Below are 26779 nucleotides of genomic sequence, written 5' to 3'. Positions count from 1 at the left end.
TTTTTTTTTTTTTTTTTTTTTTTTTTTTTTTTGTGACTGGTAAGGGGATCGCAACCCTTGGCTTGGTGTCGCCCGCACCGCGCTCAGCCAGTGAGCGCACCGGCCAGCACTATATAGGATCCGAACCCGCGGCGGGAGCGCCACTGCAGCACCCAAGCGCCGCACTCTCCCGAGTGCGCCATGGGGCCGCTGGCCCCGTGTTTTGGATTTGATAGGTGACACTTAAAAAGATTTTTTAATAGACTAAACTTAAGTTACATTAAAACAAGCACACTCCCGTATTATTTTAATTCCTGAAAATAAAAGTTACATCATTCTTAAATTTTCTAGTCCTTATAAATACTCCTTTCTCCTTTGAAACAATTTTTTTAGAACATGATTTCTTTTATATGGTCACTTCTTTTTTAAGAAAGAAAAAACACCTAACATGTTAGACACTGTATTAGGTATTACCATGGATTGACCCAATATTAAATGAGCACCTAACACTGTGCTGGGTTCAACGATATGACAGTGAATAAGAAAGTCAATTCTTTGAAGACTTAATTTCCTCCCAACATTTTATTATTATTTAGTTCTTTAATTCAGACATCTGAAATAAATTTCAAAGTAGTAAAAACCAAGATTCTTGTCAGTCATTGTCTGAAAGTTAATTTCAGATTTGAATATTAGCTTGAATCAATTAGACATGTACAACAGTCTCAATAGATACTTCAAAAATATTGATCACCATAACAATGTCATACTCTTCTGCATAGAAAATTCATCTCATTCAGTTTTCTCCTAATATGGAAAACTCAACATTACTTTCTTTTTATAAACTAAGGAAAGTTTATGTTTACTATAAAACAATGGTTCTCAGATTCTTAAGGTTGTAAAATCTTTGTGTATTGCTTTTAAAGTTCAAGGCCCTCCACTCCTTTAGTGGAGAGTCTAAGCAAATAGGCCTGAAAGAAGCCAAACAGATCTAATCAGAGCTGGAAGAGAGCTTTGATGTTACCCAGTACAGGTCCTATAAAACAGAGCTTAAACCTTTTTAATACCACAAAGCAAGGCTGGATAGTTTTAATTGTTCGCTACTGGTGCAAGGAAACTAATTTATCTTCCATAAAAGCAACTCCATTCATTTCATTCATTGCAGTAATGCAGATATTATAACTGTTCCTCAGAACTAAGCCAATATATACTTACCCACAAATTTCACCCTCTGGCCCAAGTTCTGTCTTTCAGCTTCACTTACAGCATACCTAACTCTTTTCCTAGGTTGAACACCCTAGTTCCTTCAACAAATTCAAGATAAGTTTTGGCCACCAATTTCTCAAAACCTTTAGGATCCTCACAGAACCTAGGATTTTTCCTTCTGTTATTAAAAGCTTGAGAACCCAGGTACTTGAACTAGTATTTTAGTCCATCTAATAATGAAATTAGGATAATTAAACTACTAGGATTCTCAAAGAGTTAGGAGATCAATGGTGATGAGCACTGCTAAAGGAGGCACCACAGCTTAATGGTTAAGTGCACCAACTCTGGAGTCACACTGCCTGGGTTTGAACACTGCCTGGACTACTCACTAAGCTATGTGTCCTCTGATAACTTGCTTAACCTCCCTAAGCTTTGGTTTCCCCATCTGAAAGATGTGGATATTACATATGCCTACCTCATAATGTGGGAATTAAAGGAAATAATCCATGTAGTGTTTGACACTTAATGTGTCCCAAAACTCCAGCAGAGTAATTGAACCAATTATAATTAGTAACATTATGTTTTAAGTAGCCATGACTGCTTTAGCACATTCATATTTAAAACACAGAACAAAATTCATGGGCAAATTAATCATTCATCTGACTATATCATCAGGATACTGTGATTCTGGTCAAACTCGACTTGAAAGATCAGTTTCACCTAAGAGGGCTCATTCACATCAGAAGTAGTACTCAGAAAAGAGAAAGAAGGAATGGATAGGACAATCTGCAAATACCTATCTTAATAACTCAGTGAGAAGATGCCCTACTTCTCTCAGAAGAAATAAAAGGGCATCCCATGAAATGTAGTATTTTAAGGACTTAATTCCATGATGTAATGCCCATATTTTTTCCTAGCTCAAATGGAGCTAGCTTTTAATAAAACACTGTGAGTAAAATATAAGATTCCTATAAAGAAGATGTGATCCAATTTGTACTTCTGGGTAGAAAATGTTCAAATCCTAGATTGCTTGATAATCGTCACAAAGAATTATACAAAGAAAACACAAAGAGGATTCAGGACCAACTCATTTGAGTTTTGGAGGCTGGCAGGGTCAAGAACTAGGATAAAGCAAAAACAAAAACAAAACAAAACAAAAAACCCCTCAGAATTGCTAGGGTTAACGGAATTGGTGAGGTGTGTAAATGCCAGGCAGCTAAAGAGAAGGGCATTTCTACCCTGGCAGAACTATACTGCTACGAATAAGAAAGGTGTCAGAAATTCACCAGCTTCACGTTTCCTCAACTCTTCTGTCAATTTCCTGTATCTAGTCATTACACAAACTGTCTATGAATGTAGTAAGTGCATCTGTCACTCAGTTTCATAGCTTGGTTATATCCTAATGTACTGAAGTTGAAATCCTGTACAGATACTAAAATGCTACTCTTAAGTTCTGATCATTTGCTACAATTAATGTATACAAATATTTAAGCGAACCATAGGCAGATTTTACTTGTAATTTCCATCCAGAAACAATGAAGAATGTGTATTACTATGAAGCTTTCCACAGTGATTTTGCACTTCTGCTTTAACTGAAACATCTGCACCTTCCTTCCTGTCTGAAATGGCTTGCTTAGGCCAAAAAGGAAATTTTGCTTTTTCATGAAAGAAAAGTGCTTTTTCCCCACTGAAACTGACTCCCCCTTCTTGTTCTTCCCAGAACAAACATATAATTAAATTATGTATGTAGTTTACAAGTGGGAAAAATGATGGTGAATAGATCTGCATCAAAGAGAGTATGAGGAGGCTGCAAAGTAAGGCATAATGAGAAATATTACAAAGGTACCAGAAAAGGGTCACATAAATATCTTCAAGGGGAACATCTGGAGAACTTATCTTTAATTTAGGCAAAAGACTGGAAATATTCAAAGTAATCTGGAAAAAGAACATAAAAGGAGACATATACTTCCCAGGTTCAAAATAGTACAAAGCTATAGTATTCAAGACAATAATGGTCTGACATTTGGACAGGCATATAAGATCAATGGAACAAGACTAAGAGTCCATAAGTAAACCCTAACATTTATGGTCAACTGATTTTTGACAAGGGTGTCAAAATAATTCAATGGGGAAAAAATAGTCTTTTCAAGAAATGATGCTGGGATAACTGAATATCCACATGCAAAGAAATGAATGTGGATCCCTACTTCACACCATATACAAAAATTAACTCAAAATTAAAGCTATAAAACTTAGAAGAAAACACAGGAGCACACCTTTGTGACCCTAGATTAGGAAATGGCTTCACAGACATGACACCAAAAGCACAAGTGGCAAAAGAAAATATAAATATATTGGATTTTATCAAAATTAAAAACTTTGAGCTTCAAAGAATGCCATCAAGAAAGTGAAAAGACAACCCACAGAAATGAAGGAAATATTTGTAAATCATATATCTGATAAGGAACTTGTATTCAGAAAATACAAAAAACTCTTACAACTCAACAATAAAAAGACAAATAATTCAATTAAAATTGAGTAAATGATTTGAATAGGTATTTCATCAGAGAAGATATAGAAATGACTCAATATCATCAGTCATTAGGGTAATGAAAATCAAAAACACAAGGAGATACCACTTCACACCTATGCTAGGATGGCTACAAAAAAAAAAAGAGAGAGACAATAACAAGTATTGGTAAGGATATGAAGCAACTGGAACCCTCTTTCACTGATTGGTGGGATTGTAAAATGCTGCAGCTACTTTGGAAAACAGTTTGGCTGTTCCTCAAAAAGTTAAACACAGAGCTACATGTAACCTACCAATTCCACTCTTAGGTATATACCCAAGAGAACTGGAAATATAGATTCACCCAAAAACTTGTACATGAACGTTCATAGCAGCATTATTCATAATAGTGAACAAGTAGAAAAACACAAACGTCCATCAATTGATGCAATGGACAAACAAATGCGGTAATATCCATTCAACAGAATTTTACCTGACAGTAAAAAAAAAAATAAAGTATTAGCACATGCTACAACATGGGTGAACCTTGAAAACGTTACGCTAAGTGGAAGAAGCCAGTCAAAAAAGACCACATTTTGTATTATTACATTCATATGAGATGTTCCAAATATGAATTAGACTAGTAGACAGAAAGTAGATTAGTGTCTGCCAGATGCTGAGAAGAGTGAGGAAAAAAAGAATAACTGCTAATTTTGAGGGGTTTTTAGAAGAAGTTTTTTTGGGGGTAGTGGTGATGTAAATGTTCTAAAAACACTTAGAAGTGATTGTTCACAACTCTAAGTCATTTTTTTTTTCCGAGAAGAGTGAGGAAAAAAAGAATAACTGCTAATTTTGAGGGGTTTTTAGAAGAAGTTTTTTGGGGGGTAGTGGTGATGAAAATGTTCTAAAAACACTTAGAAGTGATTGTTCACAACTCTAAGTCATTTTTTTTTCCTTTTTTTTTTTGGTGGCTGGCTGTTACGGGGATCTGAACCTGTGACCTTGGTATTATAAGGCTCTAAACAACAACACAACTCTATGAATATATTAAAAGCCACTGAATTGTATTCTTTAAAAGAGTGAGTTTTATTATATGTAAATTATAACAAAGTTTCAAGGTGTGAATAACGGAGGGAAGGAATTGTGCTAACAGCACAGAAACAGTTCTCCAAATTATTACAAAAAAGGGGGAAAAAAGATGATTGTCTTAAGTCTTAGTCACTACTCTGTAAGAACATTAAAAAAAGCTTTCCAGATGATCACAATTACTGACAAGCTCACAAAGCAAAAAGTATTGCAGTAAGTTTGTTCTTTGGAATTAATGCATCAGTATGCTATACTCCTATTAAAAACAGAAGTTATATTATGATGACCAGAGCAATCCACCATTTGAGGAAAAAATAAGGATTATTTAAATATAAAATTTTCTTTAAGACTGATCAAAGAACTAAAAATACTCATGCTACTCTGGATACACTAATTTTCTTAAAAAACTAAAGACAAATATTCTACAAGGGTAACAATTATGCTTCCTGATTTAGGAGTTCATACAACTGAGCTACTAACAGAAAATGAAATCAAACACTCAAATCTTTCAAAATTATAGTCAGTTTGCTAATGTAAACCAGAAACAATATAGAGTTCAGATGTTGCACCATCCTAAGACATTACCACACTCTCTATTACCTAAAAAATGAAAAGCTGAATAAGAACAAAAGCCATTGGCTTTGTGCACATGTCACGTTTTATCTTGCAACCCGATTTAGAATAATGTGGTCACCTATTTGTCAAAGTGTTACACATTCATTTTGCTCATTTCTACTTGAAGTAGTACTAATGACTAAACTTTACCAAAGACTAAACATCTTTTGTAAAGGTCAACGGGTGCCATTTATTGAATACTCAATGTATTTAAGGCATAATTTTAAAACCCTCATATCACTTCATTTAATCCTTACAACAATCTGAGGGACAGGAATTACCATCCATCTTAAGAGAGAGGAAACAGAAGCATTTATACCTTGGTCTGAGTAGCAAAGTTACTAAAAAATGCCACTGCTCTCTCCGAAGGAAAATAAAACCTAATTTTTAAATTTCATTACAGGCCTAAAAAAAGGGTACAAACTTCATTAGATGAATTAATGGCATATTTTTGCTGACAATCAAATGGATATGAAAACGTGTTGATTACACACAGGCTAGTCTCTGGATAATAAAGTTATGGAGTTAACACCCTGCTACTTGTGTATAACCTCATCATTAATTGATAGTATTCAAGACGACAATCAAATGGATATGAAAACGTGTTGATTACACACAGGCTAGTCTCTGGATAATAAAGTAATGGAGTTAACACCCTGCTACTTGTGTATAACCTCATCATTAATTGATAGTATTCAAGACGGTGGATAACTGGTTTACTTTCCTTTTAACTGTTACTTTTAATTTTTACCAAACTCCTTGCCAAGACAGAGAGAAAATTTGAAATGTCAAAAGAAAAAAGAACAACGACCTATTCCAAATGTAACATTTGCATTTAAAATGTGCACATATGCTTTTCAGAAGAGAAAGGCTGAACAGCACTACTGAGTTGTGCAGTACTATTCAAGATATTGACAAAAAGTAATGTTTAAAATACTTTCTAGAAGCACAGAAAAATAAAATCAATAAGAATACTTACTTTCCCCTCCATGAATGTTTTGTTGTGTAGAAACATGCCAAATCTTTATTTTCCCTAATTATGTTCATTTTCTGCTGAAACCTGGAAGATAAAAAATGTGGGTGAATTTAGTACAGTGTATATATCCTTAGTTTTTCCTGAATCTCCCAGTCCATACATCCTCTACAAGACTATAAGGTTTTTAAGGACAAGTAATGGTCTGTTCAACTGTCTTTCATAGCCTTTAGCACTGTATTGTGTTTGCTTAATTGTCTCTCTCCTCCATTGCATTGGGTTTCTTGAGGACAAGAATTGCCTTCTATCAACATCCTGGATGGCACATGACGGACACCTAAAAACATCTGCCAAGTATCAAACCGAAAGGTTTTCGTTAAGCTGCTAAATGCCAGCTATTTTTCTGTCACATCACTGTAAAGGGAATCTATTGTTAGTTAGAATTTTAAAATAACAATTTTTCTCATTATAAAAGTAACACATGTCCATAGTAAGGAATCTAAAATATTCATAAAGTAAATCACCTTTCATCCTAGCATCCAAAGATAATCATTCTAGCCTTCATATATTTAGAAAAATCTTTCTTTTTTCTTTAACAAAATTGAGATTATCAATAGTACTGCTTAAATCTGTTTTCACAGAATATTAACTTTTCCCCATGGAATTAAATATTCTTGAGAAAATGATTTTTAAGGCTACATGGTATTCCGTTGTAAGAATAAACTATAACAGTGCTACTCAAAGTACAATTGCAAACTATATGTTACCAGGGCACATCAAGGTAAGTACAGAAATTGATAATGTTTAGAAACTGTTAAAGCAGCTTGATTAATGGACTCCTCTGACTGAACAGGATACTGAACAGATCAAGACTGTTGAACTTGTGTGATGAATCACACATGGAATGAGTTTCCTAACAGTCGCATGCAGTTAGACCATGTTACGTGTAATGCTTGTTCACTGTCTCGGAAGTATATAAAATCCAAAATCCATTCATTTCAAAATCTTGTTAATTTTACAGTATAAATTGTTGGAACCGGCTACTAATGAAAGACTGATGAAAAACTTGAAAATACTACATCACATACTTCATTTTGAATAAGTTAAAAATGAATATGGTAACTTATTTCTTCTTTTGTAACTTGGCTATTTCCCTCTAGCCTTAATAATTTGAAATGTACTCTTAAAAAATATTGTAGGTTATAAAAGTGTCAATAATGCAAACTGAATGGCTGGAATTATATTTCACTTAGGATGCTTTACACCCTTACATACTGTGAATTTCTTTAAATCAGCAAGGATTCTTTTCATAATTGGAATGAAGCTATTTTCATCCAAAAACATTTTTATAACAACTTTTTGAGATACAATTCACATACCACAAATTCTCCCTTAAAATGTCCAATTCAGTGTTTTTTGTTTTTTAGTATATTCACAGAGTTCTGCAGCTATCACCACTATTTTTAGAACACTTTCATCACCCCAATCAGAAATCCTGTTAGCAGTAACTCCCTATTCCCCTTGCCACTAGTTATTGGCAGCCACTAATCTACTTTTTTATCACTATGGTTTTGCCTACGCTGGCCATATTGTCAAATAATATTCTATTGTATGGATATATGGATATACCACATTTTGTTTATCCATTCATCAATTAATGTTTCTACCTCTGGGCTATTATGAATAATACTGATATGAACATGCTTATACAATTTTGTATGAACAAGTTTTCATTTCTCTGGGATATACATCTGAGTGGAAAAACATTTTTAAAGACAGTTCTATTTTGAAATTACTTTCTTCATTCCTCCTACTTGTTTTTGCATTACCAATGAGCCTTTTTGTGTTACCAATTAGACAATTAGTTCTAGGTAGAGAGCCTTTGTCCTTTACATAGAACGTTTGTGCCCTATTATGGCTTATACCCTCAACTCCTTCAAATCTATGTTCAAATGTCACCTTTAAAATAAGACCTACCCTAACCATCTTGTTTAAATTGCAACCACCCTCCTCATTCTACACTCCCTATTTCCTCTTACCCCTGCACATTTTCCCCCATAGCACTTTCCATATTCTAATGTGCAATTTATTATATTACTCATCTAATCCTACTAGAATATCCAGAGAGAGTTTTGTCTGTTTAGCTCACTAACATGTCTTCAGAGACTACAAGAATGCCTAACACAAAACAGGTGTTCCGTAAGTATTTGAGCGAATGAATGAAACGCAGCAATCCCACAGGCAATTCTGATGTCCACTTCAAACTTGATGCTCTAACAGGTACTCCCAAATAGAGTTTTGTCAGACCTTCTGGAAATGCACTATTAAATTCATGTTCTGAGGACTAATAAAGAGAACCACAAGTAACCAAGTTTAAAAAAAACCTTTATTGTTACCAGAAAGAAACTTCTCTTACAGTCAAAGGATGTTTTCAACTAGTGAGCAGAGACAGCTAAATACAGTCCTGACAATTGGTATGGTGTTTTATTTGTTTGTTTCCAGATTTTGAATCTGGGATGACACAGGCAGCCAACTAAGATTTATTAAACCCAGCAAACATTATTCCTGCACTCTGAATCATTAGCAGTAAATGATATCACTGAAAAGAAATCTAGACAGCAACTCTGAGGACTTGCCAGAAAAGTGAAATACACAGATGTACAGATAATATTTTCCCCTTATCTACTGTAAGTGAAGATTGGAACAATGGAAGAGAAAGGAGGACAGAAAAGGTAAATGGCTGATAGTGAAGAATACAGTTTGGATTCCTAGTCTATAACTTAAGGTATCAGAATGACTGACTCGGTAGCAAGGGCCTATTTTGGGAAAACTGAGAAGAAAGAAAATGTGTTTGAGTAAAGACTGGAAGGTAGAGAAAAAAGTAAAGATTTTAAAATAACAACAAACTATAAAGAACTTAGGGCATGACTCCCCCAAAATAAAGATGATCCCTTATAAATTCTAAGCGGGAATAAAAGCAAAATAATTCCACAATTAATAACAAAACAAATTTAAGAATTTTCTCAAAAAAACACCTAAAAAATAGCTTCATAGAGATCACTGACTTGATGGATATATAACTCAAACAGACCTTTTAGGAGATGAATTAAAACAAGCCTACTTCAAGAAGGCTTACCCAAACCCTTTGGAGACCTATGTACTTGGAGGTGATGAAAGCACCGAACTCCAGAGAATTTTTGGTTTAGGACAGATAAAAGGAGAAAGAGAAAGAAGACATGACACATCAATATAAAAGTAAACTATCAATCAACTTCTAATAGAAGAAATACTCTATTCCTGACGCAGATTAGAATGTTGACAGAAAAATTAAATGTAAGATTAAAGAAGTGCTTCAATTCTCTGGACATCAGTAGAAGTTCCTATGGCAAATATCAGCTCACCTGATAATTTTCTCTGTAATATTTTAAGAAGCCACAAGCGATGTTGCTACTTTGAATCCAATTCTGAATAAGCAAAAAAACAAAAATAAAATAAAAAGGCTAGTGAAATGGAAGTGCTCTTTATGGAAGAAAATTGCTCCTCTATCTGAAAAGCTTGCCTTCAGCCATGTTATATCTAGGTAGCAGCATATTTGAGAGGTAAGGAGGGATGACACCTACCTAAGTAGCCAAGTCAACCCTAGAAACCCTAGAAATAACAGGATAATTCAATGCTATTATTAGTGTCTGCATATCCTCAAAATGGAAATCAGGATAATGCTTTTTCATTTTGAACCCTCATTGAAGACTATCCTGAAGTTGGGAATGCAAGGTGACCCTAATGGAAAAATTTATGATATGTCCTGAAATTATGCAACAACTAACTTTTATTGAGTACTCATCACATGTTAGTGACTGAGGTAGTCATTAACCATGCACTTATGTCACTCTGTCCCCATAACAACACTGTGGTACAGGTATAATGATTCCCATTTTATTGACAGGAAAACAGAAAGTTAGAGAAATGAAATCACTTGTACAAGGTCATACAGCAGGTAAGTGGCTAGGTTAGGCTTTGCACCAACCTGCCTAACTTCACACTCTATGTACTTAACCTAAGCTTTAATACCTTCTCTCAACTTCAGGAAATCAAAATAAATCTATTCTGACCATATAATTACAGATTTATCATTTGACAGCATATTTCTGGAATAATTTTGAACTAGTTTCAATTATTACCTTCACCTGAAAAGATGATTAGGCACTTGTTAGAAATAACTTTGAAACCCACAATTTCAAGCAATGAAACAAATTACCATACTCAACACAGGACAAAAGAAAAAAAAAGTCTACAAAGCTGAAATACTCTACCACCTACAAATAAACTTTTAAAGTATTTCCATCTATAGATAAGCTTTAAAACTTTTTTTATATGTTCTCAAATATATAATAACAAATTTGTTACCAAATATATGATTTCAGGGTACTCTTTAAGGAGAGTTCAACAATAGAAAAACACTATTCTAACTAACATTGAGCTTCTAGAATAACCGACTAATGAGACGTGAGGTTGGAACCAATAGTATAATATTAACCTCTCCAAATTTTCAAGTAAATCTTTTAAATCACAGTAAAACCTCCACTACTTTTTTTTTTTTTTGGCAGGAGGTAGGGGAAGGGAGGTGCAGCTGGTTGGTACGGGGATTAAAATCCTTACCTTGGTGTTATAACACCGAGCTCTAACCAACTGAGCCAACTGACCGAGCTAACCGGCCAGCCTGACTTTTTGATAAAGTCACTCAGACAGTGAATGGCAATTGGTCTGGAAACTGCATTAACTCTTTCAGACCAGGAGGATACTTCCAGACACATAGAGGATAATGGCAATGAACCCAGATCAGAAAAATGCAGAAAAAATAGGATAAGAATATTTTGTACTATCATTCAAAATGAGAGCTGTAACAATTTCAAGAGAAAATGAGTGAAGGCAAGTCTAGGGGTCCTCCAATTACAGTGGTCAAGTGTAGATTCAATCTGGGAAGCCCTCAGAATACCTCTCTGTAGCACAGATCCCAGAGCTATATATGTTAACTAACAGCTGGTACAATAAGCTACACTAACATACATACTAAAGTAATTTTAATAATCTATCACCAACATAAAGGTGGTGAATTTTAAAAATATTACTTACAGCCAAAGACAGATTAGTAATAACTGCCATTTACTGGCTGTGTGACTTTGAATAACATTTCTTAACTTCTCTAAATCACAATTCATCTATAAATAGGGACGATACTAACTGTTGCAAAGGGCTGTGGTGAGCACTAAATGAGATAACCCAAACAAAGGAGTTGGCAAGGTACCTGACTCAGAATAAATACTCAAAAAATTAACTAATTATTAGTTACCAACTAATAATAATCACTGTATTTTACACATACCCCAGATATGCAACTTATTTTGAGTATTTCCATTATCTCTTTTATTTTCAAGTAGCTACAAGCACCTATACGTCTTAATGTATTTTGGTGGGGAAAATTATACTAAATTACCTGATTCTCTTTAAATCTTTTATTAATTTCAATCCTTCTACTATTCAATGTATATCACCTAGAATTTCTGCCTCCAAAACTAGTGTTTTATTGATTTTTATCAGCATTCATAGTTTTTACTTAACCATTCAAAAATAACTATACCAATATGTCATATTTCTTAAACTGGATGGCGGGGCCGAGCCCGTGGCGCACTCGGGAGAGTGCAGCGCTGGGAGCGCAGTAGCGCTCCCGCCGCAGGTTCGGATCCTATATAGGGATGACCGGTGCGCTCACAGTGCTCACTGGCTGAGCGCGGTGCGGCCGGTCTCAAAAAGGAAAAAAAAAAAAAAAAAAACTGGATGGCGTACATGAGGACATCATTTTATTATTATGCTGTTATTATTTTATTCTTTACAATTAACCTTTCTCACAAAAAGTTTTTAAAAGGAAAAAAATGTAAGCTAGACCAAGATGATCATGATAGATGAAATTTTTAAAAATTATCTTTACTATAACACAACACCCTACACTTCAGCTTCTTATATTTTATTCCTATAAAATATTATTTTACAAGTCAATCTTATTTACTACATTTTAAATATCCCTTATTAAGTATCTGAAATTTCGATTATCAGAAATGTTTCTTTACATGTACCCAACCTAATATTTAAAATTTTGTTTGATGCCCTATAAGTTAGTTATGGTTTGAAAGACTTTTGAAAAAAAAGCAAATTCACTAATTTAATCTACAGTCAATATTTCCCCTGTATCTATTTCTTTAGTAAGCTCTAAAAGTGTTTGAAAAATCATTGCTTATAGGCAAAAACCCTTAAGCAACCATTAATTCCCATTATTCATGATGGAAAATCTGTAGAAGTTCTAGTTTCAAGAAGCTCAAGTGGCACACTAGTAATAAAATTAACACAGGTACATGCTATAAATAACAATAAGTTGTCCAACTAAAAAATGTATAAATTACTGAATGAGATCTTGGTAGTAGCAGTATCATCAGCATTTGCCACCCTGCCAGTTGTTTAGAGGCTATTCAAATTAGCAAGAATTTATCTGCTCAAACTATCATCAACTGAAATTTCACCTCCTTCATTCCTGTAATAGTGCACCATTTCAAATTCTCAAAGGCCTAAACTTCATTTTGATGAGGAAAACTCAAGTGGACATGTCCTTTGCAACTAAATTGCATTGAAAGCACCACCAATTTTTGTAAGTCTGTTTCACTTGTTTTCACTCTATATCCTAACATTATACCACCACCAGAGCTTTGTTTGCAACTTGTTTGTCCTTTTGATGTAATTGTACTGAAGGTTAAAAAGTCAAATTCAGAGCAACACAGGCATTTTGGCTAGGTTCATCTTTTTCAAGGAATTCCACTGCTGCATGCTTTCGAATAATACTTAACGTTTTTGCATTCTCTAATTTATTACTGGCAGTAATACTGGCAATCCATTTAAGATCATTTATGGATAAAATGAAAATGATCTTTTAGAAGATACACGATTTTGACACAAATCTGCAGGATTTGAGAGTCCACTGAGTGGAAATGTATATCAAATTGACACTAAAAGAAAAAGCATGATGAAACTTGTCACCCCAGGCACCCAAGCAGATTACAGCCAGGCTATAAGCAAAAGAATTTGCACACATATCAAAATTAAGTATATGTGCAAGGCTTGTGTTATGTAAAACAGGAATGAATGAAAAATGATACAGAAAAATAATATACTTGTGAATGAAAGAACTGGCATTAATCAAGGCTATTTGCCTGTTTAAAGCACATATCTTGCAGGACCAACTGGAGGTAATTTTTATACAAACTTGACAACTTGCAGACAGCAGATAATAATTTTTTCACTCTAAATCCACAAAATGTAAGAACAGAATTTACTTTCATCATTAGCTCTACTCCCAAGTAAAAAATCAAAATGTGAGTTTGTCTTGAAATGCATCAAAAAATAAGATGGATTGATGGACAGACAGAAAAATGGCTAGACCTGTGATAAAGCAAGTATAGTAAAATGTTAATGTGAAAATCTTGAAGGTGGGTATGTGGGTGTCTAATGTAAAGTTCTTTCAATATAGCTGCAACTGAAATTTTTTATAATATGTTGGGGGAAAACTGAGTTGGCCTTTATGATCAAACTCTCCTACAACAGAAACACTGTCTACCTGCTTTATTGTGAAACCACAACTAAAAATATGGTAGACATTCACATGATGGGCATTAATTTATGGGCGTAAAACTCATACAGGTATAACTTATTGAAAATGCAGGGGGAAGAAGAAACACTGCTAAGACAAAAGCTAAACCTGAGTAATAACTAAAGAGAGAATCCCTTATGCTGGCTGGTTAAAGATCTTCTTTTCTTGGTAGCTGGAGTCAAAATCTGAGTAAATCGCACCACTAGGTTAGTACATGTTCAAATAAAAGGTAAAAAATATAAATGACTAACAGAACATTAATTTTTACCCAGACTGAAAAGCTACAACTAAACTGTTCTACATAGAATGTGCTGTGTATGGGAGAAACTGCTATATGAACTTCAACCCTCTTTTTTAATTTTTAATTTTAGTTTCTTTTTAATTTACCACTCAATCACAGGTGAAAGCATTTCCTTATAAATGAGCAACAAGACCATATATTTAATGTGCGCCATGCCTACAGGAATCTTAAAACAACCATAAACAGATCACAAGTAAGGCTTTCTCATTTCAGCCTTCCTTAACTTGTTGAAAAAACCAATACCTCTAGAGATTAATGTTAGAAAATGAGAACACCTGTAGTAATATCAATTTTCAGCTGACAATCATATCTCCAAACTGCCCAGAAGTTATAGTACTGAAGCATCTCCTTTATTTGCCACATAAAAATTAACTTTTAAATACTTCCACTATCATAGGATAGGCAAAATAATCTGAGATCTCTCCCCAATCTTTTTTCAAAATCGATTCCTCTCCAATTAGAAATTGGGTACATATTCATGAAACAAAAGGGCAGGAGGAATTCAAAAGCAAACCCTAAATCTGAATAAACACCTTCAGTACTATCTTAATGAGAGGAGGGGGTGAGCATACACCCCATAGCAGTTAATCTTGTTCACCTTTTCTATTCAGCAATATAAACTAAATATTGAAAAAGAGACTTCTGTCTTCTGTTTCCAACAAATGTATGCTGATTTCATCTGAGGGAATAATTCTTATTTCTGACAAAATAGATCTTTATCTATTGAAAAAAAATTAACATTTTTTTCCACGAAGGACAAATTATTGTGACTCTTCTCTTTCCAAGACTTAAAAATGCCTTGAAATATTTACCTGAAAAAGTTTTTTTCAGAAATGTGTTCACTTAATTCTTTGAAATCACTGCTATTGATCATTTACATATTTATCAGTCTGTGCACATTCCTGAAACTTTCTAGACCTAATTTCTATTTCATTTTATCTTTGAAGCATAACTTGGCTTATCCAAGAACAAAGTGTACTAGTTTAATAAGCTCTTCTTCAGCTCACAAACAAGCACTTAATAATTTTGCTCTAAATGGCAAACAGGCCCTAATGGGCAAAAGAGATTTTCAGCAGCCATGTTTTAACTTGTTGCCGTTTTTCCTGTCACTGTAGGAAATACATAATGGGAGACTAAACCTTCTAATTCTATAACAAATACAAGCTGAAGAAAGTTTCACAATAAACTTCCTAACATCCAAACGGTTCTCTTCGTACTATTAAAAGACAAGGAGTTTAAGAATTGCTATTTCCCTTCCACCCAACACAAAACAGCAATAATACAAGTTTCTAGATTGGTTCTTTCTGAAATATCCCTATTATGCCTACCTCTCCCATAGTGCTTTACCATTTACAGAGCACTTACAAATTACCTTAAAAAAGGATATTTCTACTTGTAAAATTAAACCCAGCAGATCTAAGGTTTGGGGGGAAATGGCTTATCCACTCTAAGATTTGATAAACATTCAAAACACATTTTGTATCTTGACTAGAAGTTTGAGGGTTAGAAACCCCATAGCACTAGATGACTAAGAAATACAAGTCAGAAATCCACGTAGAGTTTAAATTTTAGTATAATTAGTATAGAATTTATAATATATTAGAGAAAACCCCTACATTCATAACCTTATCAATCCTTCCATTAAGTTCTGGCAACTACAGTTGATAAAGTCAGAGTATTAAAATAACTATTTTAGATTGCTTTAGGAGTTTTGATTTCCATCTGTTAATCAAAAAATCAAACTTTTACTGATCAACTACAAAGAGGTATTACTGCTGGCATGTGAACACTGCTTAGGCAGTGTGGTCTACTTCTAAAGCAACTTAAGATTGTTGAATCTATAAAATCCCATTGACTTTTGACCTTGTTGTTTTAGAGATCACTCTTCTCCATTTGTAGTCCATAAAAGTATAAGTAAAACTCAAATATGTAGGCTGTTGAGAGTACATAAAAAAGAGCTATTAGCAAGTTACATATATATTTATCTTTACTGACCAAACCACACTTAAATGTACCTTTCCACAGGTAACACATATATATTTATCTTTACTGACCAAACCACACTTAAATGTACCTTTCCACAGGTAACTGTGTTTTAAGTTAGCAAAGATGATTATAACCATGTTGTTTTAAGCTACTTGCTACAAGAATATCCCCTAAAACAGTGACTCCCAAAGGAGTTTCCACAATTAAGAATCATTCCATATAACAAGAGGTGTTATTGATTGGCATGTGCTGAGCATATGAATACCACTGAAGCTGAAAAATGTGTTGAAAACCACTAATTAATATTTTAAACTAAAGTAATGGTTGAAGTGGGATGCCACCCTATCTGAGGTATTATGGTTAGGAGCACTACTAGAATTTAGTGGATGGGACTAGATTCCTCTCAACGTTAAAGACAGTCCCACAGATTGAAGAATTGTCCTCAACGTAGGACTTTCAAATGTCCAAGTGGTCACCCACATAGATAAAAACCTATGTATAATGAACTAATACCAGACTAATTCTATTTTAAATATAAATCACAAGTACATTTGTGGGATTTAACATAATGATTTTTGATGATTCATGATTCATAATTTTTTTCAGGAATGCAGCTATCATGTAAATTGAGAGATCATATTTTATTTACCTTGTTCATTTCAGAAAACAATGCTAATGGCAATCCACTTGTATCTGAGTCACCAATATGACAAACCCGTACACATCAACATCTCTGTCAAAATCAAACTGATTCTACGTAAAGGTGCCAGCCTCTGACAACTTCATTGTGTATTTTGGTATAATTATACTTAAGTAATTACATACTGAAATGTGTATAGTCAGTTCTGCTATAATTTTTTTTGGTAATGTGAATTTATTCCAACAGGATTAATACATTACTGAACAATATGAGCATAATGCGTATTTCACATTTGCTTATGCCTGATTTCATCCCCAAGAAACAAACACTAGGCCAATCGGGAGAAAACTGTACCCAGCTGAATTCACCTACATAGGAATTCACAAACATGCACATGCACATACCTTAGGAGGTCAATGAATCACACACATTCACATACATGTTCTTAAACTTTCTATTTGATCTCAGATAACTTTCCTCCTTCCACTACTTAACAGTTAACTCACAAGCTGTGATGACTTCCAATGCTCACTTCCACAACCAAACTTTTTCAAAACAAAATGCCATAATTATAGTATTTAATAATTTAACATGTGCAAAACAGTGCTCTTGTTTTAAGTGCCTATCTTTTTCTAAAATGTATCATTGAAGTTTTTGAGTTTCATGGTCCTAACCCATTTCTCCCATAAATCCTGTGGTTTTTAATTATTCAATTTTGCATAGCACAGTGATTTTTAGGAATGCATATATCATGTTATAGCTGAACTGACTGTATTTTATTATAAATTCCTTTCACTTCAACTTTAAACACAGGCAGAGGGGTGTGATGTACTTAAAATTAAGTATACCAAGTGGCTATATGATTTATTTTGACAGCCAATCTATCCATTTTTTCTTATGGATATTTTCGGTATTGTATCAAAAACCCAAAAGTCAAACAAATTTTCTCCAGTTTTCTAAAAATTTTAGTTTTATGTTTTACATTTAAGTCTATGTCTTCTTGGAAAACTGATGTGTTGTCATTATGTAATACAATACCCCTGTTCTGAGGTCTGCTTTAGTATTTTTATTAGTATTGTTTGTTGTTACTAGTACTGTTATTAGTACTATTAGTATTGTTATTCCAACCATCTTTTGGTTAGTGTTTGATGGTATCTTTCTCCACACTTTTATTTTTAACCTATATCTTCATAGTAGATTTCTTGTAGACAGTATATAGTTGGACCTTGCTTTTTATTTAGTCTAACAATTTCTTTTAACAAGTATAGCCACATTTAAAGTGATTGGTACAGTTAAGCAAAAATCTATACCTTTCTAGTTGTTTTCTATATGTTCTGTCTGTTGTTTCTTACTCCTTTTCTGCCTTCTCCTGTAAAATGAGAATTTTCAATAGTTATATCTTCTCTGCTGACGCATATATATTTTTAGATGTTGCCCTAGGGTTACAATACAGACCTTTAATTAACCAGTCCACCTTCAAATAATATACTGCTTTATGTGTAACATAAGGACCTTATAACAGTATATTCTCAGTACCTCCTTCCTATTCTTTGTGCTGATAACGTCTTACTTTCCACTTATATATAATACAAACATACCATATATTGCTATTTTTCCTTTACAGTCTTTTAGAACAATTAAAAATGAGAAAAAAATAAATTTTATTATATACTTTCATTTACTTCATTTCTGGCACTCTTCATTTATTTCTGTAGTTCCGATCCAAATTTCAGTCTATATGCGTGGTGAAGAACTTTTAACATTTCTTGTAGAGCAATCTCCTGGTAATGAGTTCTCTCAGCTTTTGTTTCAAGGTATCTTTATTTTACTTTCATCTTTAACTTTTATCTTTGTTCCTTCATATGTAACGTTTCTCTTTTCTTTGGCTACCTTAAAGATTTTGTTTGTCTTTTATTTACACCAGTTTTAATATGATATGCCTAGATGAGGTGTGTGGGTTTGTTTGTTTTTTTTAAGGGGTGGTGGGGTTTAGCCTGCTTGATGCTCTCTAATCCTCTTGGATCTGTAATTTGATGTTCAACACTACTTTTGAAAAATTTTCAAATATTTCCTCAAATATTTCTTCTGCTCTGTTCTCTCTTCTTCTAGGATTCCAATTATGCATATATCAAATGGTATCATCTTCAAGCTCTTGAATTTTTTTTTTTAATGTTTTTGTGTTTCTGTTGGGTAATTTCTACTGACATACCTACAAGTTCACTGCTTCTTCCCTCAGCTATGTCAAATCTACTGATTAGCCCAAAGGCATTATTCTGCCTCTTTATTGTACTTTTCATTTCTAGCATTTCCTTTTGATTTCTTCTTATAGTTTCTNCACATACCTTAGGAGGTCAATGAATCACACACATTCACATACATGTTCTTAAACTTTCTATTTGATCTCAGATAACTTTCCTCCTTCCACTACTTAACAGTTAACTCACAAGCTGTGATGCCTTCCAATGCTCACTTCCACAACCAAACTTTTTCAAAACAAAATGCCATAATTATAGTATTTAATAATTTAACATGTGCAAAACAGTGCTCTTGTTTTAAGTGCCTATCTTTTTCTAAAATGTATCATTGAAGTTTTTGAGTTTCATGGTCCTAACCCATTTCTCCCATAAATCCTGTGGTTTTTAATTATTCAATTTTGCATAGCACAGTGATTTTTAGGAATGCATATATCATGTTATAGCTGAACTGACTGTATTTTATTATAAATTCCTTTCACTTCAACTTTAAACACAGGCAGAGGGGTGTGATGTACTTAAAATTAAGTGTACCAAGTGGCTATATGATTTATTTTGACAGCCAATCTATCCATTTTTTCTTATGGATATTTTCGGTGTTGTATCAAAAACCCAAAAGTCAAACAAATTTTCTCCAGTTTTCTAAAAATTTTAGTTTTATGTTTTACATTTAAGTCTATGTCTTCTTGGAAAACTGACGTGTTGTCATTATGTAATACAATACCCCTGTTCTGAGGTCTGCTTTAGTATTTTTATTAGTATTGTTTGTTGTTACTAGAACTGTTATTAGTACTATTAGTATTGTTATTCCAACCATCTTTTGGTTAGTGTTTGATGGTATCTTTCTCCACACTTTTATTTTTAACCTATATCTTCATAGTAGATTTCTTGTAGACAGTATATAGTTGGACCTTGCTTTTTATTTAGTCTAACAATTTCTTTTAACAAGTATAGCCACATTTAAAGTGATTGGTACAGTTAAGCAAAAATCTATACCTTTCTAGTTGTTTTCTATATGTTCTGTCTGTTGTTTCTTACTCCTTTTCTGCCTTCTCCTGTAAAATGAGAATTTTCAATAGTTATATCTTCTCTGCTGACGCATATATATTTTTAGATGTTGCCCTAGGGTTACAATACAGACCTTTAATTAACCAGTCCACCTTCAAATAATATACTGCTTTATGTGTAACATAAGGACCTTATAACAGTATATTCTCAGTACCTCCTTCCTATTCTTTGTGCTGATAACGTCTTACTTTCCACTTATATATAATACAAACATACCATATATTGCTATTTTTCCTTTACAGTCTTTTAGAACAATTAAAAATGAGAAAAAAATAAATTTTATTATATACTTTCATTTACTTCATTTCTGGCACTCTTCATTTATTTCTGTAGATCCGATCCAAATTTCAGTCTATATGCGTGGTGAAGAACTTTTAACATTTCTTGTAGAGCAATCTCCTGGTAATGAGTTCTCTCAGCTTTTGTTTCAAGGTATCTTTATTTTACTTTCATCTTTAACTTTTATCTTTGTTCCTCCATATGTAACGTTTCTCTTTTCTTTGGCTACCTTAAAGATTTTCTGTTTGTCTTTTATTTACACCAGTTTTAATATGATATGCCTAGATGAGGTGTGTGGGTTTGTTCATATGTAACGTTTCTCTTTTCTTTGGCTACCTTAAAGATTTTGTTTGTCTTTTATTTACACCAGTTTTAATATGATATGCCTAGATGAGGTGTGTGGGTTTGTTTGTTTTTTTTAAGGGGTGGTGGGGTTTAGCCTGCTTGATGCTCTCTAATCCTCTTGGATCTGTAATTTGATGTTCAACACTAATTTTGAAAAATTTTCAAATATTTCCTCAAATATTTCTTCTGCTCTGTTCTCTCTTCTTCTAGGATTCCAATTATGCATATATCAAATGGTATCATCTTCAAGCTCTTGAATTTTTTTTTTTTAATGTTTTTGTGTTTCTGTTGGGTAATTTCTACTGACATACCTACAAGTTCACTGCTTCTTCCCTCAGCTATGTCAAATCTACTGATTAGCCCAAAGGCATTATTCTGCCTCTTTATTGTACTTTTCATTTCTAGCATTTCCTTTTGATTTCTTCTTATAGTTTCTCTACTGAAATAACCCACCTGAGCTTGCATTTTGTCCACTTTTCTTTTCTAGTCTTTATGTACTATAATCATTTTAAATTCCCTGTCAGATAATAGTATCTATGTCAATCTGAGTGGAGTTCTGATGATTGCTCTCTCTCTTAGGAGCATTTGTGTGTGCGTGCTTTGCTTGGGTTTGCTTTTTCATAGGTCTCACAAGTTTTCACTGAAAGCTGGACATCTAGCATAGGACAGTAGAGACTGAGATGAGTAATATTTATGACTAGAAATGAGCACACCTTTTCTTTATGAGACCTTTAGAGCACGGTTTATGTTAATCTATTTAGGAGCTGGGCTGTGTTTATGATATGCTGTTGCTATGGTTATCCTCAATATACCAAAGGCTTCATATACCTTCAGAATAGCTTGTGTCTATGGTAGGGCATAATTTATTAGAACAATGTCTGTTTAATCCTTTGTGTGGTGTCTCTTTGCTTAATTTTTTTCCTTTCCTAACATTATTCTGTCACTTGTTATTCAAAGCTTGTTAGTTTGGTGGCACAGGGTGGGAAATGCAGTCTCTGCTGTTCTGATTAAGGTTACGTCTAAGTCATACACTATGTCCTGGGGTCTCATGGGTGTGGCCTTCTGGGTTCTCCTGACCCCTCCCCCGGCTGCAGTTTTGGGCTCAGGGTCCCTTCCCAGGCATAAAATTGTTCCCTTCTTCTTTTATCTCCCCCCAGCTCAATCAATGTTCACTAGTAGGGCACCCCCACACCTGATCCCCATTAAAGCTTTTGTTCCACACAAGAGACAGAGGGGAAGAATCAGAACAGACTTTCTTGCCCCTCCTGAAAGCGCTGGTGCTAGTCCCCTCCCCTAGGTACGTACAACAGACACTCCCCAGGGCTCTTTCCAGTCTTTCCTAGGAGTATACTCAGTGAGATTTGTGGATAAAGAGCTTGCAGGATGATGCACTCAGCCTTCAACAATTTGCCAGTTATTATAGCTGAACTATTCTTATCAGTGTCCAGTTATGAAGTTCTGATGAAGGTGAATGCAAATTCACACATGCATGTGCTCTCTCTGCAAGCACCATCTCTCCTTAAATTTTGGGCCAGTGGTTTATCTGTGGCCTTAGCTCTTTAACAGGTTTCAAAAAAGTCCTGAATTTCAAATTAGTTTAGTTCTTCTTTGTTGTAAAGGTGACAGCAAAGCTTCTTTTTGTCCCAGGCCAAAGCTAGAAGGTGGTTATATTATTTATAAACTATTTCAGGATAGTAAAGGAGGTGTTACAAATTATTTAGTATAAAAAGGGAGCCTTTATTGGGTCTAATAAAAGTTGAGAAATACTGACTCAAAGGATCTCTTTCAAAACAACTCTCTTTAACCAATGCCAAGCATTACAGGGAACACTGAGGCCAAAATCTATTAGCAACCAAATTTGTGCTGCAGTTTATCTGCATAGTAAATATCTATTTACTAATTTTAAGTACCTCAACCAACAGAAGAAAGGTATGTGCAACAGAAACCTCAAAGTCACCTGTGTAAACAGAACTGATTGAGGAACACAGCGAAATTAGTTAAAACACCTTTTTATCACAACCCTAATTTAGTACCCATAGAGAACAAGAATGCATTATCAACCTTTTTACAAATTTAATATAGCCAGTATTTTTCAGTCCACCTGGGCAACCACCTTCTATTTATCTGTGGTTAAAGTTAAATTCTTACGAATAACTCATGCTTTCCATGGTTCCATAACTGTTTTTCACTGATGATATTCATATATTTCATTTATTTTTCTAGCTGAGCAACTAAGCGTAACACTATATGACATTCGTGTATTTTAGACCATTACTGCCACTTTAGAAAAAGAGGAATGGGTTGTCTGGTTAGTTCCGTTGGTTAAAACAGGGTATTATAACACCAAGGTCAAGGATTCAAATCCTAGTACTGGCCAGCCACACACACACAAAAAAGAGGAATATCCATTGCCTCTCATTGGAATACAAATTCTGTTATTCTCCATGAACTGGACTCTAGCCTTAAGGTTCTTTATATTCCTACTTCTTAATAACCCTCTGACTCCTCTTTTCCTCCCTTAATATGTTCTACTTCCTGTTTTCAAACAAGGAGTGTAATGTAATAGTTTCTAAACAAGGACTTATGTTCCCTGAGTGCATTCTGATATTAACAGCACAAGCCAAGTTTGAGATATAGCCACTTAAACACATCAGCCACATTTAAAATGCTAACAAGATTGCAAGTTTTATGCTAAACTAAATCAAATAATAAAGCACTTTCCAGAAACCAAAGATTGTGAAATCTAGTCTTTTCAGGACAGCAAATTTCCAACAAGCAGTTTCTATAAACCTCCAGTTTTTTGGTTTTTTTTTAAAGGCACGTCCTGTTTCATATTCCCAGGCTCAAACTACTGGCAACATACGAACCTGACTACTGTAACTTATTTCCCCAAACCCTGCAGACAAGTACTTTCAAATCTAGAAATCTATCAAGTCCATAAACTGGGTACCTGACTACTGTAACTTACTTCCCCAAACCCTGCAGACAAGTACTTTCAAATCTAGAAATCTATCAAGTCCATAAACTGGGAAAGAAAATACAGTAAGACAATCACTGGGAGCAGGTCCTGATGAAATATACTAAAATTTCACTTTTTATCAAGACACTATAGTCCAAAAAGCTCAAAATAACTACAGTATAAAGCTCTTTAATAGAGGATGCAACAGCATCTGGAAGAAGCCCTCCTTTCTGAGGGGAATCCGGGTGGGTTAAAAAGGAAAAGCAGCTAGCAATCATTACTTTGGAAGACCACCACATTTAAAGGGAGGTTTTTACTACCCCCTCCCCGCAAGCAATTGATAAACAATCTCAATTGTTTGTTAACTGAACAACCTACAATAAGGGCACAATAGAAGGGACGGCACTCTTCTAAGTGTAGTAAGACTCAAATATACGTTTAACAGCCACTTCACTGAGGGTCTAAGTCCTACTTCACCCATTCCAAAGGCCTCATTCAGAGGTAAAATCACAGCAGCCGAGGAAAGGCCACTGTGAATAATCTACCGTCCTGGAAGAAAAAACCCTAAGAGAAAACTTGATTTTAGAAAAGGGAGAGAGTGCAGAGGAGACGACGCGAGTACTCCTCATTTCCTAATAAAACGAAACAAAGCTAAGAAAAGAAAGTCAAAGTCTACGCAGGATGCGCGAGGAAGGAGGGTCGCTGATCCAAGGAAACAAGTGTCGCCGGAGTCCAGCAGGAAGGGTGCTCGCACTAGGAGGCTGGAAGGGAATCCCGAGGGCGGAGCCCACGGGAGAATGAGAGGTGTGTGGGATAAGGATATGCTAAAAGGAGTGGGGCAGAAAACAAGTAAATCAGGCAAAAAGAGGGGTGGGGTTTAACAGGGCAGTGCCCAGGGCGAATGTCACTCAGAGCCGGGGGTGGGAGATGAGGGAGGGTCGACGGAAGGAACTAGACCAGCAGCCTGGGGGCGGTGGGGGGGAGGGAGAGTAATCTGCTTCCTTTAGCTGCTGCAAGCTGCGGAGGCTAAAACATCACTCCTCCTTTCCCCCCTGCCCTAAGCCTTCTCCCCCAAGTCCCCGCGGCGTGGACAAGGAGTAAGGCAGAGCCCCAGAGTCCAGCGCCCAGAGTCGGCTTTACCTTCGCGGGAGGCTGGAGAGACTCCAGCCCGAGCTCCTTCTGCCGCCGGCTCTGCGTCCGGAGTGCGATGAGGCGCCCGCCGGCCTCCTCTCCTCAGCACTTCCCCTTTCCCCGTCCGGGCTCCGTAGCTCCGCCGCCGCGGGTTCCTGGTGCTGCCGCGGCGCTGCCTCCCCGCCCCCTCCCTCTGCCTCTCAGAGGCTCGCTCTGGAGGCCGCCATCTTCGCTCAGGCGTTCAGCGACCGCGCTCCAGTACGCCGGCGTCGCCACCGCCCAGGCCGTCACGAGACCCAGTCAGCTGATTTCAACTCTTCCGCCTTCTGCCTCGCCCTCTCGCATGCGTTTCCTCTCCCTCCCGGCCCCATTCGCTCCCTTTTCCTGAAGTGCCGCGTACCGCCGGCCCACCGGCCCGCCCTCCCAGCAGGTACACATGCGCAGAACAACGAGGCCGGCCGTGGGATCCCGAGTCCACGCAGAGCGAGAGGGGCCCGCCCCTTAGCGCGTGCTGGGGAAGGACACGCCTCTGGGCGCGTCCGTGCGAGCAGGGCCACGCCCCCCGGCGTGTTCTTCGAGGGCCACAGTCCTCGGTTTTTGTCCTACCACGGTAGGGATGCGGCCCGGGACTTGCGGCCGAAGTTTAGATGTAGAGAATCGCACCCGCCTCGCCCTTGACTTCAAGTGCCATGGAGCATCCGCGAGGCAGTCTGAAGCGTATGTCGTTCTGGGCCTGCCTTCTCACGGGTTTGGCTGGATTGGGAGCCAGCAGGTTCACTTGCTGTTGAGAGGCCCAGAACGACAGCTGAGCGGGGTTTAAATTTTGGGTGGTCTGGGAGGTCGCGGAGACAAAGCCCCTGAGATGCTTAAAGCCTTGGTGGTGTGAGTGCTGGAAAGATAATACTGATAGTTCCTATTTATTGTCTGCTGATCATGTTTCTAGGGGGTTACTTAATGTTACGTACTCAGTTTTCACTCTGATAGGAATTATCCTTGCTTTGCAGAGCAATTGAGGCCTAGACCCACAGATGTGAACTTGATGTTTGAACCCAAGAATTTTACTGCAGAACCTGTACCCTCTGGATACCATCTCCCTGAACCAATATGGGAGCTGGGAGAGGGCAGTCAGGGCAGCGAGAAGAGGGCTTATTGGTACTAAGCGAGGGTTCATCTGGGAATTGTGTGTTATCTGTGGGCAGTGGCTTAATTAAGGAAGGTCGGGGTCCACTCCCAGACCTGAACTGTAGAGACTACAGTTTAAAAATTAATTGATTCTGTTGCAAACTTTAAAAGATAGGCAGTGTAGAGTGAACTGCATGGATACGTTCTTTTATGAGGGTTAAAAGTCTCTGATAAGGAGTTTAATGCTAGTTCTGCATAGCGATCCTGAAACTGATTTCTTGGAGTTCCTTCAGCAGTTGGCGCATTCTGTAGATGGCGATTGCAGGATGATGGTAGAAAACGGTTCGTACAGACGTTGCTTCTTGACTGTATTGACACTATGCCCTACCTTAGGGAAGAAAAAGTCTGTGTTTATCCTTAAAGTAGACTTTTCTGTACTGCAGCACTAAGATAAGGTGAAAGTAAGAGGAGGTACCAGGAACAGCTGGGTGTGGGAACGGAGGAGAAAAAAAGAAACAGGAGGGCTGAGTTAAAGGGCCTTCTTGGTTTATCCCGTAGAAACTGAAACTTGTGTCTATGCGGCATTTTATATGTTACAAAGCTTACCAGTAATCCCAGAAGTAGATGTGGGATGTATTATT

At 36.0% G+C, this 26779-nt stretch overlaps 1 protein-coding gene across 1 annotated transcript in view; it reads right to left on the bottom strand.

Moving 5' to 3' along the window:
• DNAJC13 (DnaJ (Hsp40) homolog, subfamily C, member 13) overlaps window positions 1–25193 on the bottom strand; it is a 127920-nt gene extending 102727 nt beyond the window's left edge. Inside the window, exons 1-2 of the mRNA XM_008584623.1 lie at window positions 25026–25193; window positions 6372–6452 (exon numbers count right to left, since the gene is read on the bottom strand). Coding sequence (XP_008582845.1) covers window positions 6372–6439 — 68 coding nt within the window. The 5' untranslated portion in view covers window positions 6440–6452; window positions 25026–25193. The remainder of the gene's footprint in view (window positions 1–6371; window positions 6453–25025) is intronic.
• Between the last annotated feature and the right edge of the window lie 1586 nt (window positions 25194–26779).

The sequence above is a fragment of the Galeopterus variegatus genome, unplaced genomic scaffold, assembly GCF_000696425.1.
Source record: "Galeopterus variegatus unplaced genomic scaffold, G_variegatus-3.0.2 Scaffold3317, whole genome shotgun sequence".
NCBI lineage: Eukaryota > Metazoa > Chordata > Mammalia > Dermoptera > Cynocephalidae > Galeopterus > Galeopterus variegatus.
The sequence above is the reverse complement of the archived record's forward strand: the minus strand, read 5'-3'. Positions and strand labels throughout refer to the sequence as shown.